This window comes from Lonchura striata, chromosome 11 (assembly GCF_050655825.1).
Source record: "Lonchura striata isolate lonStrDom1 chromosome 11, ASM5065582v1, whole genome shotgun sequence".
Classification (NCBI taxonomy): domain Eukaryota; kingdom Metazoa; phylum Chordata; class Aves; order Passeriformes; family Estrildidae; genus Lonchura; species Lonchura striata.
The window spans coordinates 6,310,385-6,323,909 of record NC_140713.1 but is presented as its reverse complement, the minus strand read 5'-3'; the positions used below and the strand labels follow the sequence as shown (position 1 = coordinate 6,323,909).

The following is a 13,525-nucleotide window of genomic DNA, read 5'->3' as shown; positions in this document are numbered from 1 at the left end:
TAGGTTTAAACTGATGCCCTGTTCAGTTCCCAGGGAGCATCACTGGCGGACAGAGAAAAGCAGCAATGGTTCAGCAGAGTGCTGGTGTTGGGAAGGGTGAGAACACCTTCCATCAGAGGATGAGGCTTTGGGGCTGATGCTGTCTAACCTGAGCCCAGGTTGTGCAGGCAGCCTCCACAGCTCTTTGCCTGGCCTGTTCCCAGCACTGGTTGTTGGTTGTTTGCAGCATGCTCTCTGCATGATTTCTTCTTTAATCTTCTGTGTTTTCCATCTTCAGGCTGTCCTGTGAGAGTGTTTGTTGCCCTCATTTCTTCCCACTCGCTCTTATCCCTCTTCCTCTCTGCTCCTCTTATCCTCCAGTCCTTTTTCTCTCTTAGCTGTCTGCACATTGTCCCAACCTCAGCAGACATCAAAGAGATGTAAAGGATTGGATGTCCCTTTTGTAAGTCGATCACCTTGCCCTGTCACTGTGAATATTCATGTGTCTCCAGGCTGCAGGCAGCCCTGGGGTGAAGGAGCACCTCCACTACCAGTGGGTCTGTGGTGCCAAATTTGAGCAGAGATAACTGCTTTGGTTCAGTAATACCCTGCAGCAGGAGATTTTACAGGTTAATTCCAAACCACTATGTAGAGTCACACCTTTTTGTGCTGCATGTTCATTGGCCTTTGATTTCCCCTCCTCCCCGAGTCCTGGGGCAGCAGCACACCCGTTATTTTTCATGTGATTTTGGTGCCCATTTCTTAATTGCTTCTTGTCCTATCATTCTTTCCAGGCCAAATGATCGCAGTCATTTCAGTCTTGATTTTTCTTGTCATTTATTTTTCATTACACTGGTCTGGAACTGGCCTTTGTCCCAGGTGTTGACCTTCAGCACACCCCATAAAAGCACCTGTGGTGCAGCATCCGGGTGTGTAAAGAGGTGCAGGAGCAGGGAAGGCAAAGGCAGGTCTCTGCAGGGAGGAGCTGAGCTCTTGGTGCTCCTCTTCCTCTTGGAGGCTGGGGGAGCAAAGCTCCCCTGGGGACCTTGTCCCTCTCCTCCTCATCTGGCTGGGGCTGGGGGGCTCAGCTGCCTCCTCGGGTCTGGGGGTGCTCACACCGCTGCCTCCATGGACTCTCAGGTATTTCAGCTGAGGTGGGAACATCTGTCAGAATCTGATGAAACAGTCACTGAACTGGGAATTGGATCAAATTGGGAATTTGAATTGCCCAAAGCCCAAGTGAAGTGATGGACAAATGGCAGGGAAGAACGGCTTCTTTTCAGCCCTTGGAGCACACAGCTGAGCTCCCAGCCAGCAGGATGGTCACCACCTCTGTGTGATTTACCAGGCTCCAAAAGTACACTTGAAATACATGAATAGTCATAAACTGCAGGCAGCAGCTCAGCTGCTGTAGCTGTATTTCAGCCTCAGCCGAGGCAGGTGAGAAGTGAAGCTGAACTGACATCTCCATCTCCTAACGGGTGTGAGCGAAGCCTGAGATCTGCTCTGAGATCAGGAGTGGCCGAGGCCGCGAGTGAAGAGCAGGGCTTGGAACACGTTCTCTTACATCAGTGAGCTTTGTTTATTGCAGCCAGCTATTTTGATTTCTTAACCCAAGAGTGAAGCCTTCTGGCATTGAGCTTGTGGGATAATAAATGAAAGGATAATTCAGTGCAGTGGGAACTTCTCGCTCAGCTCAGACAATTCAACACCAGCACCGTGAGGTTTTCTGTGGAGGTGTACGTACGTGGGTACCTGTTGCCTTTGCTCTCTTGCTGACAATACATAAGCCTAAGTAGGTCAAACAGGAACAATACTCATTTTTAAAAGAGAACTATAAGCATTTCTAGTTTCTCTCTCTCCCTTTCCTTTTTTTTTTTTTCCCAGGACTTTAATCTTTTATATGAAGAAGCAAAGTATTACCAGCTGCAGCCAATGATTAAGGAACTTGAGCGATGGAAACAAGAGAAAGAACAAAGGAAACATTTCCAGCCTTGTGACTGCTTGGTTGTAAGAGTGACTCCAGATCTGGGGGAGAGAATTGCATTGAGTGGGGAGAAGGCTTTGATAGAAGAGATCTTCCCGGAGACGGGGGATGTCATGTGCAACTCGGTGAACGCGGGCTGGAACCAGGACCCCACCCACGTTATCAGGTTTCCCTTGAACGGGTACTGCCGGCTGAACTCCGTGCAGGTAATGAACTTCTGCTCCGGCTCTGGGCTGCTTTTCTGCTATGCCTTCTTCAATTATATGCAAATTATTTGCTTCTGCCCAATTACTTTCAGTGCTTATATTGCAAGGAAACATTTTTCTGCCTGGTGAGATCACAGTCTTTCAGGTTTTCCTAAGCCTAAGCAGAAAAATACATTTAGATTTTGTGTATGTTAGTGCCATGCTGGCCTCATAATGGTGTTATACTGATAAATGCTAATTTTTTTCATCAATGTATAGCCTTTGGCAGTTTTTTTTTCCCCTCCAAAGTGCCTCTAGGAAGAAAGAGAGAGTTCCAAAAACTACAAAAAAAATCTCCACACCATTTTATAGAAAATGCAACAATGTGTAAATGCATAATTTATGTCTCACTCATAATTAAATGATGGTGCCTGCGGGATGGACTTAAAAAAATTGATCTCTGCACTTTTTTTTTTTTCAAAAGGATGTTCTATAAAAATTGCCCAGAGTATTTTAAACAAAAATGTATTTCATTTTATACTTGGAGTTTTGACATTAGGTTTAAAATTAAACATATGAAACAAAAGAAGATAACTGGACAGATAGGTGGATGGCAGCAGGAATAAATAGGTGGTCTGTGTTTAGGCAAGCAGGGCCATGTCTCAGGGATCTGCAGCAGAGCTCTGCTGCTGTGGCTGTCCTGGGGCTCTGGGGAGGAACCAGGTGCCCTTAACTTGGGCTTTCATTAACACGGGCAAGGCAGAGCTCTCGCTTTTCCTCTGTGTTCCTTTGCTCAGAATGCTCGTGCTGTGGGAAGGGAAATGAGCCTAGAGGGGAGTTACCATCCTCGGCAGATGGGCTGTGGCTGTGGGAAATGCCATGGCTGTCTTGATAAACCCTCTGGGCAAAAACCCATGGAAGGGCTGGTCCATGGGCCAGGCTGGCTGGGAAGGGAGGTGCAGCAGCAAGGGAGGACAAGACCCTGCAGTCTCCCAGGCTGCCAAGGGACATCTTCAGGAGAGTCCTGTGAGTGTGTAAAGGTGGGTGGAGGTAACAGTGACCCCCCTGCATGGGCAGCGTTCCCTGTGCCCCCTTGGCTGAAACCAGCCCAAACCCCGTGGGCTTGGGTGGGCTTTGGGTCAAGACCTCCCCCCCAGAGGTGTATTTGGTTGAACTTCAGCAGGCTGTGGTTAATTCTGCAGAGTCCTGAGCAGTTTCACAGTTGGCAGGGTTTGGGGTGGGTTTGGGGTGGGGGGTGCTCAGAGGCAGCTCTGTTTTTGGCAGTGGCACAGGGAGGTGTCCCCGGTGCTGTGCTGGGAGGAGGGAGCAGTTCAGCTGGGCTGAGTGGATGGGGAGAGATTTGTGTCCCAGCCACGCTGCCCAGGGACCCTCTGAGGTCACACAGGGCATGAGAGGAGCTGAAGACATAAAGGGTCGTGGTGGGCAGCTCAGCTGTGCCTGGCAGAGCTCTGGGTGCCCACATGGTTGAGCACTCGGCTCTTCTATCCAGTGCTGTGGCTCCTGGGATACATCTGCTATATGTGTACTAAAAGCTGAACACTAATTACTGTTATTATTTGAATGTGTTTTGAATTCAGTCAAAATTCAGACAGAATCAAAGGGTCTCTTTACAAGTTCATGTTGTGGAAAAAATTTCTGTCAAAGAGTCTACAGTATAAGTAATCCTGTTAAATTACATCATTTTACTAAATTACATCATTTTACTATATAATTAATAGAAAGTGTTTTCAGACACTTTCTGGAAAATGATGCATTTCTGAGACCAAAGGCTGATGAATTCAGCAGCTAATTAGCATTGGCTCTGATGAACTCTGGTCAGCACACAGGCACTGCTCTTCCCCCTCCAAGGATTTTTTGGCAAAACAATATTAAGTCAGAAGTTGGAAGTACAGTGAGGCAAATGCACAGACTTAAGGGAAATGGGTAGTGGTTGGAAGAGCAGAATTTCTTGCAAAGAATCCCAAAGAGCAACACAGGAAGCCTGTCTGCTGTTTGCTCAGGTGATACATTATTTCTGCCTTCCTATGCTCTGGTCAATGTATTTGGTAGCACAGTTGCAATATTTATACTTCTTTTTCTATATTTGAAAAATATTGTCATTACATGCTTTATATCAAGAATTGTGTATATAAAACAAAGAACATCAACACCTAATGGGCAAAAAAATAATACAGTAACTCTTAATTGTACACCCATTTGTAATTATATATAGGTGTAGGTTTTTCCAACTCCTTGCAATAGGTTCTGGTGGGAGTAATGGATTTACCTTAGAGAAAATTCTGTGATGCTTGTGAATGTTGAACATTAAGTCTTTATAATTAAGAATGTATTTGTTAATATTCTGCACAATTTAAATGAAGGGAACAGGTTTCCATTTGGAAAACCTCCCAACAAAATCAGATGTGCTTGGAATATTGGAAGACAGCATATATTAAATCCAAGCACAAATCCTCTATTTAATAATGTGCATGTGGCCCTGTACATGGGAGAGTACAGCTGAGACTCAGTTTTTGGCATATTCTCTTTGGAGATTTTTAACAAAGTAGCAGAGATGGTCACTGCTTTCTCCCTGTTTGTATCTTACCTTCAGAAGAAATAAAGTGTATAGAGTCAAACTATATCCCATTCTCTAAATGGGATTTAAACCTGTCCATGTTCAAAATGCTGTTCAGTCTCATGCATGGAAACACTGAAAGGAGCCTTTCTCCCTAGACCTGAGCTCAGCCTCATCCCAGTGACACTTAAAAGTGCAGTATTTCAACATCCTCAGCACTGCATACAGCACCTGGCCTGTTCTGTTTCTTGCTGAGAAGACTGATAATCCTGAGGATTTTACCACCAGGCTGTAGCCTGCAGTCTGGTCCTTCCAGAGAGGCTGAGCAAAAAGGAATGGCTTTGTTGGCACGGTGCTCTGAGGTGCAGTGTCTGTCTGGACTGGGAGTTTGCAGAGAGAGGCTCTGTGAAAATGAATCATCTGCTAACATCCAGCTTTCCATAGCTTTGGTCTGAGGCAAGCCAAAGGCACCCCCCCTGCTTGTTTTGTCTTAGAAGCAAATTGATTTAAAAAACTTTTTAGCAAGGATTTTGAAGTCCCATCTCTCTCAGAAATCTTACCTGCCAATCCTCTGTTCCACTATCCAGTTCAGTTGGAGAAGCCTCTTTTCCCATGGCTGGATTGTCTCTCATCTTCATCCTGTCAGGGCTAGGAGCAGTGATCATACAGGCAGAGTATACTCCAGCCTGTGAAACAGCTGATGTCTTATTCCTCCTTCAGTCTCAGACTCCTCCTGCCTTCCCCTCTGAGGAGGAACAATGTTGGTGTCTGCACCCATTTCTGTCCTGCAGGCCCCATTCAGCCTGGGTGAATAAGAGGGATGAAAGCTTTCTTTCTCTGTCTTAACTGCATTTTATTAACCCACTCTCCTGCCTCTTCCTTTTCTTCTCTCCCACTTCATTTTTCTTCCATACTCTGGTGTGCTTTCTTGATCTTTCAGTTCTACTACTTTCTTGCAGTGTATGTAAAAATCAGGGCAAAAGTCAGAGAGATTTGGCAGATGTGGCTTTCTGAGAATGTTAAGTTCCTGTGTCCCAGGGCCAGGCAGAACTCCTCAGGCAAAGCTCTGCTGGAACAGCCTTTTCCTTTGCCCGTCCTTAGAGCCAGGGTAGCAAGAGAAAAACGTTTTAGTTAGCCCTGAAAGCCAAACCCTGGATTAAATGCAGATGCACAACACAGGCAGCCCCTAAGGAGGGATCGAATGGATTACAGGCAGCAAATGCTGCTGCCATGGTCTGCATTGCACTGGGACACCACCTTGGACACAGCTGTGCTTCCAAAATCACGTTCCTGGAAAAAGCAAAGCCAACACTCAGAAATGATGCACTGAGCAAAGCACGGTGGCTCTGCTGGGGCTGTGTGAGGGCAGGGGCAGTGCTCACAGCAAACTGAACACAGACCAAACTCCTTCTAGAACCTAAGCCCAGGAAGGTACAAGCTGACTCTGTCTGGAGGTGGATGTGTTGCTTAGAGACTTCTCTAGGATGAAGAGTAGTTTGTAAAGGGCTTGGTCCAGGTTGCTGTGTGTTCAGCACGGTGCTGGTGCTGCTGTGAGCAGGATCCTTGGGTTTAATAAACTGTGGGGTCACTTCCCTGTTCCTCATGCTGCCACAATGGGAGCCACACTTTGGGTGAGGCTCTTGAAGAACAGCACAGGCTTTTATCAGCAGAGAAAAACACAGCAACCATTTTTCCAGGCTGCTGCCGAGGACTCAGGAGAGCCTCAGCGGGTCCTGTGTTGTGATCTGCCCAAGGTGGATCTGGCATCTGCCCTCACCTGGCTCTGGGAGAATCCTGGTGTGTCCTGCTCTGCTGGGAAGCTGAATATCAACACAAGCACGCCTGTGGAAAACAGCCCCGTTCCCAGTGCCAGGATCAGTATATCCTGGGGAAATGGGCTGTGTGATAGTCACAGAAATTAAAGTTGCCTCTGGGTTCCTTAAATTCGTGCATCTAAATTACACCAACTTTTCTTTAGGAGGAGAAAAAGAAAATACATATTTGGGCAGTACATAACCTCTTTCTTGGGCCAGAACAAGTCCTGGCTCTGCATCCTGTTCCTGCTATGCTTTGCTCCCTTCCAGCGAGGGCAAACAGCTGTGATTGCCACAAAGATCTGGTGGATGTGTCATTTGAACTCCTAATACATTTTCAGCTGCCAAGGAAGAGCTTCTCAGCACCCCCCCCCGCCTCAGACTGTTCATATTACTAATGAGTAATTGGCACTTTTTACTAGAACTTAAACCTGATGTTGCTTTCTATAAGGAGTGAGATTTTAAGTCCAGTATTTTACTATATAATGTATTAAGCTGCAGAGTGCTTATTTCTTTGATTAATTTTTGTTTTCTAGAGAGGTTTGCTGAGAGCAAGACTTTAATCACAGTATAGTCATTTAACAATAAGTTATAGAATTATAGTCGAATAATATTCATTCAATGAGAACTGAAAAGACTAAATCCATCATTTAGATCTGGTGCTTCCAAATGCTTTTATCTACTATTTATTTTACTAAAATTTGCTAAATATTAATCTGATTTTTTCCCTCCACATTGCAGGTGCTCGAAAGATTATTTCAGAAGGGATTTAACGTGGCAGCTTCCTGTGGTGGTGGGGTGGATTCCTCCCAGTTCAGCGAATACGTGCTGTGTCGTGAAGACAGACGACCACAACCCACCCCAACAATCAGAATAAAACAGGAGCCCCTGGACTAGACCCTCCCCGTGCCCCCTTTGTAACCGTAGAAGTGTTTAATAGTCCCTTATGTGAAACACTAAGGATTTGCAAAACAGTATTAGCAAAGAGATTTGGACTTTACGTTGCCCATTAGTGGTATTCTGAAACTACCTGTCACATAGCCAGCCATGGAACGCGTTTGGAAACCGGTTGTCTGTCGTTCACGGTGGAGTTCCTGAGCACACCCAGCGTGGCAGGGCTGGGATGGACTCTGGGCTGACCAGCAGTGGTGTGGAACAGGCAAAGCTTTGGAAACTCTGGCCCTGGACTGGACTTCTGCAGCAAGAGCCATGGAAGCAGTGGAACCGACCAGCAGGAGCCCAGGGACACCCCAGAGCTGCGCTGTGGGGACGGGGCCGTCTGCGGGAGGAAGAACCCCAAAAACTGCACTGAGAACCTTCCCTGACCTGCCCCGCCTCCGTATCAGATGTGCTTCACACCCCAGCATCACAGTCACCTGGTGATAGCACTCACCCACATGAGCAAATGGCTTATTTTTATACTACATTTCCAGCTGAGGTCTCTCTCTGTGAACAGGATCCAGAACCAGAAAAGGACTGATTCACAGTCACTGGTGCTCAGTACTTAAACCCCCCCCAAACCAAACCAAACAAGTGACAAGAAATTAGACAGGCCCATTTATGGCAATATATGCAACAATAGGGATCTGGAAGCACAAAATAAAATGCCATCCACCATCACACCCCATGAGGAGCTGTAGCTCTTTTAAGGCCAACCTTATTTTGACACAACAGCTGTTAAGTTTTGCATCATCAAAGAAGAGTCATTCTACCAAACAAGCCACCCCCTGTTAATCATTTACTAACCATGTTAGAAGCCCACATTTAGCAGGAAAAGTTTAAAGAATTTTGGACAAGCCCATTCTTTATGGGTCTGGAATTCTTGCAAAGAGTTGTTAAAACCCTGTATTGCCATTGCCAGATGAAAGCAGGCCGCCTTCAGTTTAAGTTGCTTTATTATTTTAAATTATTATTAAAATTTGTATTCTGTAGCTGCCCTCTATCTGGGTAACTTTCTCTGTAACAAAGTCAGGGGTCTGTCTGCAGGAGGGTCCTGCTTCTGCCAGGACTTGGCACTGACTCACAGGGCTTTTTAACTCAGGAGACAGCACCATGTTTGCAGGTGCAAGACTATAAATAGCATTCTGCTAAATCCTGTTTATTGCTCTTAAGCATGATTGGGTCCTCAATCACTAATTCATGTGTTAATCACAATTTAGTTTCTCCCACATTAATTTATAGAATACTGTTGCAGATGATGAATTTTAATTAAACTCTTTTTAGATGCATAAATATAGCCAATGGAACAAGGGACAGAGTATTAAGTGGGCAACAGTTCTTAATGCAAATTGATTGCAATCAGGCAAAATTTAAGTCACGTTTAAGACTAGTATTTTCAAAAGCAATGAGCTGTACTGACTATCCAAGGTAAAATCCAGGCAGGGGTCTAATTTTTGGAAAAGGGCTGGATACCTGTCCATGGAAAATCAGACCTCTGCAGGTTTTCTCACCTTGGTCACCCAACTCAGAAATCTCTAATGGCAATCCTGGCCGGTTGGTCTGCTACCTTAGCAGAACAGTTGAGCAAATCTGTCTACTTTAAGAGTTGTAAAGTTATTTTATTTTGTGGTTTTATACTTGTACGACATTCTAAAGTTGCTAGGCATTGCCATATTTGAATATATGGCACAACATTCACCTTTGTATGTAAGATATCTGTAGAATTGTATATTATACATTTAATATTGTAAAGAACTTAACGTATAATTGTCATGTATTTGTGTATGCACATTTCTTATACAGTACTTCATGCCATAAACATTTCTGTAAAGTAAATGAACAAAAACAAGCACGTAGGGTGGAACACTCACTGTATCTCCCATGTTGTTTGAAAGAGGTGAGAATTTTTGATTGCGTCTTCTCCAGCCCTTTGCTCCATTCAGCTTGATGTAGCCACGTCTTACAAAAAGAAGTGTTTTATTTATTACTTTCATACCTTTAAGTCCAAAGTATCCCTCAATAGTCTATTCAGGTTCTTGTTTTTATCCTGTATCCACTCCTGCCCTGCCCTCTGGCACGGGGTGAGCTGAGCACTCCTGGCAGCACACCCTGTCCAGTTCTTACCTCTCAGCCAGGGAATAAAGGTGATATTCTGATATTCCATCCCAGGGGCCTGCTCCTGCCCCTGGTGCTCTCCCCAGGCAGCTCTGGGGAGCGCAGACTGGGATGGTGCTTTTACACATCTGTGGAACGTTGGAAGTATTTGTGGTTGGTTGGTTGCTTGGTTGGTTTTTCCTCAGTTTGGTGTTTACTGTATTTTTTTATGGCTCAATAAAGCAGCTCCCGTAGTTGGGGCAGCTTTGCTGAGGTGGCATTGGAAAGGGTTCCAGGCTGCGCCAGCCGAGTTAAATGTGAACTTGAGATGGAAAGTTTAAACCATGACATTACAGCATTGACTGCAAAACAGCACAAAGGCTAGGAAGACATGTGGAAACAATCACTTTCTTAGAAGAAATATGCCTTTAAAGAAAGAAAAAGTTAAGCTAGGACGTGTTCTTTTAGTTAGTAACTTCAGGTCACTTATTTAAAGATTATTACAGTTTCATTTATATATTTTTTACTTATTTCCCTGTATTTTTAGGCACCAATATCAACAAAACACTGATTTGAATATCTACTTCTGGCCTTAAACCACAGCAACATAACTTAATGAAGAACATTGCTCAGCATCACCGAGATGTTTTAAAGTGAAGCTGTGGTGTGCAGCCAGCCCACGTTTGCGTGGCCAAGGCCAAGAAGCAAAGCACAGCCTGGTGTTTCCCTGATGCCACTGAGCAGAACTGTTCTGAGTCGCTGTTGCTGAGCACTGGCCCCGTGCTGGACCAGCACAAGCCTCCACGAGCACTTTGTGTCCAGGCTGTCCCAGCTCAGTGGCAGCAGAGAGTGAGGGAATGTTCTGTTGTGCTTGCTGGGCTCCTGGCTCAGAGAGCCACTGCTGAGTGCATCCATTCTCTCTACTGATGGCACCGAGGTTTGTTGACAATTTTATTAGATGTTTCACAAAGGATAAGAATCAGCACAACAAAACATTGAAGTTTTTGGTTTTAATATTTGTTTGTGGGTATTCTGTTAATATTTTAATGCAAAATGTTTCTGACCAGTGCTTAAGAACTACAAGACAATGTGAAATTCATGTTTGATAAATTAATACTGTATGTCACTCGATGTGTTACTTTAGTAAATTGTTTTATTTCTTTACAAAATAAGTACAAATAAGGGAGTATGTTTTCACACAAATTGGGGGTATTTACCAGTATGTACAGAAATCATCAAAATAACGTAACTCTAATAAACACAAGGCCTTTATAAACAATATGTACAAATTATCAATACATTTAAAACATAACTTTACACGTCCTGGCCTTAAATACCTTATGAATAATCTTTTGGCTAAATAGCAGCAGTATAAATTTTCTTCTGCTTTTCATAAACCTTAAAAAATAATTAAAACCTTTGTTTTTAAAACTATTGGACAAATAGTTCTATTTGTGCTTTCGCTATGGTTTCCCATCAAAAAAAATATTGCCTCAAAAAAGTGGCAAGCATAACATAGTAAAAATGGAGAAGATAAATAAGCAAATGCCTCCCTTGTGGTACTGTAACACTGCTGACTGCAGCACAGCTCGTGCACCCTGCCTGTTCGTGCCCCACTCGATCCCCATTTCTCAGACTCACACCAGCCTCGCTCGGCTTCGTGTGGGCCCAAATTCTGCTTCAGCAAAGCATGTAAAAGGCATTCACCCCACCTTTAGGTACTTACAGCTGCTCCTCATGCTTAAAGCCACGTGCCAGCTCAGGAGCCTCTCTGGCTGGAGCCGTGGTCCAGCACCCAAGGCAGAGGTGTCCTCGCTCCAGGTGCCACTGGGCTCACTGCTCTCCCCACTCCAGGAGTGGAAGCGGCCCCCAAAAACCTTTACAGCAACTTTAAAAATCCATATAGAATACTCTCAAATCTTTACCCAACAATATTCTCTTTTAAAACCACATTAAACCATACTATTTGCAATAAATAAATTAACATTTACTTTTAGAAAATAAAACCCAACTTTGAATCTCCTTACTAACCAGCTGCTACAAATGCGCAAAAGGTTGATGAGATTTAGAAAACAACTGGAAGCAAGTCAAGGTAACTCAGCTGAGAGCCTGCACACACATTTCATACACTTAAGATTTGGTTCAGCAAATGGCTCGGGAAATGAGCTGTGCAGTAAAAGCAAAAATCCTAAATATAAAATTTGTGGGAGTGTGCAGTGGCTAGTCTCTTGGCTGTGCAAAAAATTGCCATTACAACTAAGTTAAATAGCAACTGGTATCGCCATGGTTAGTGAGACAGTGCTAGGAAACTGAAAACAAAACAAGTCCAGCACGAGGAGGAACACTCAGGTGAACACCAAGGCTGGGACCCACTCCTGTGAACCTGTCCCACGCCTGGCCAGGAGATGGTTTAGTGAGCCATTGCATTTGTGCAACTTCAACACCAGCTGCTTCAGCCTTACCTAAAATGGCCAGATGGAGCAAGAGTTTGATGTTGATTTTATTTGCGGAGTTAACATTTTAAAACCTTTTGCACATTTTTTGTGGTATATATATATATATATATATATATATATATATATATATATATATATATCTAAAGGGAATTTATTGCATGTGTCTGACAATTTTACAAAACAAAATTACTGGAACATTGACTTCTGAAAAAAATAGAAGGCACATTAAAATGACAGCTTTCAAAGCAAGTTGAGCTTCTGTGGAGCAATCAGTAGGACTGTTGGCTTTATTTAAGCAGAGCTCGGTAGAGCAGGAGGGAACGGCTCATTTGTCGCTCGTGTTCCATGTAGAAGATGAAGTCCCTGAGGTTGACTCGTGTGATTTTCTGCCGGGGGTACTGCCGGGGCGAGGCCGTGCCCAGCCCGGCCGGGCTGCCCCCGCACACCCCCACGCCCTGCAAGAGAGCACAGCACAGCTGAGTCCTGCAGCAGCCAGGCTGCAGCACCCTGCCGGGCAGCTTCAGGGCCACCACGGCTCCTTCTCAGCACAGAAATTACAGCACGGGTCTACTGCTGCTTTTCTGTTCTTCTGAGTCTCAGCGAGTTGACCTGAGTAAGGCCTCGAGTGCAAACACGTGAGGCTAAACCTTGCTCGCTTACAACTCGGGACAAATCCATCCTGCTACATTCACTGGAGACGTATTTGACCAGTTTAAATTGAGGGACAAAACGATTTTCAGCAGATAAAGTCGTTAATATATGAAATGTGTGCACGATCCTGCTGCTCATCATGGACTGGGAGCAGTGAGTGGAATATGGGAGTCCCCACAGGGACCCCAGTTCTCTCCTCTGTGTCTGCTGAAGAGGAGGGCTCCGTGCAGGGAGATACTCAGCAAACAATCAAAAAATTAAATGGAAAAATCACAAAGACTCAGACACTGTGATCATAAACACAAACATTAGCATACTTGTTTTGAAAGCTATGTTAAATAATTATATTTTTTTAACTGGTTCATTGATACTGAATTACTGAATACCTCATCCTGGCTTTGTATATAGAGAGAAAATTCTTATACTGGGACAGAGAACACTGTGATCTGAATATTTAGAAAAGGAAAGGACATAATTACAGCCTCTGCAGTCTCATAGAGTTTAAACTGAAACCTGATGCATACACATGTTGTTTTTTCATCCATAGCAGTCAATTGTTTTTGTTAATTCCAATTGGTTTGTAGCAAAATAAAGTATTCTAACTTAGAAAAATAGGTTTTAACCTCTGAAAAGATTTAAGCTATTTTTCAAACCTCTTAAGACATGTGGTAAAATTTTCTATACTTTTAATATCTCATATTTACTTACTGCTGCTCAAACCTACCTTTCTTTCCCCAGGAGATACTTATTCTAGGATCTTGACCCCAGACATTAAGAATGGAGTTAAGGGTAATTTTACTACTGAAAGGTTGTAGGGAAAACACAAATGGTCTGCTGAGAGCAAG

General features: G+C 44.1%; 2 protein-coding genes across 5 annotated transcripts in view; one reads left to right on the top strand and one right to left on the bottom strand.

Annotated features, from left to right (window-relative positions):
* KCTD15 (potassium channel tetramerization domain containing 15) overlaps window positions 1-11,119 on the top strand; it is a 47,473-nt gene extending 36,354 nt beyond the window's left edge. For all 4 annotated transcript variants that reach the window (XM_021536692.4, XM_077786260.2, XM_021536693.4 and 1 more), the window contains exons 4-5: window positions 1,867-2,172; window positions 7,282-11,119. In XM_021536692.4, coding sequence (XP_021392367.1) covers window positions 1,867-2,172; window positions 7,282-7,437 — 462 coding nt within the window. In that variant the 3' untranslated portion in view covers window positions 7,438-11,119. The remainder of the gene's footprint in view (window positions 1-1,866; window positions 2,173-7,281) is intronic.
* LOC110473819 (transcription initiation factor TFIID subunit 4) overlaps window positions 10,709-13,525 on the bottom strand; it is a 148,655-nt gene continuing 145,838 nt past the window's right edge. The window contains exon 15 of the mRNA XM_031505873.3: window positions 10,709-12,484. Within this exon, the coding sequence (XP_031361733.2) occupies window positions 12,317-12,484 (168 nt within the window). The 3' untranslated portion in view covers window positions 10,709-12,316. The remainder of the gene's footprint in view (window positions 12,485-13,525) is intronic.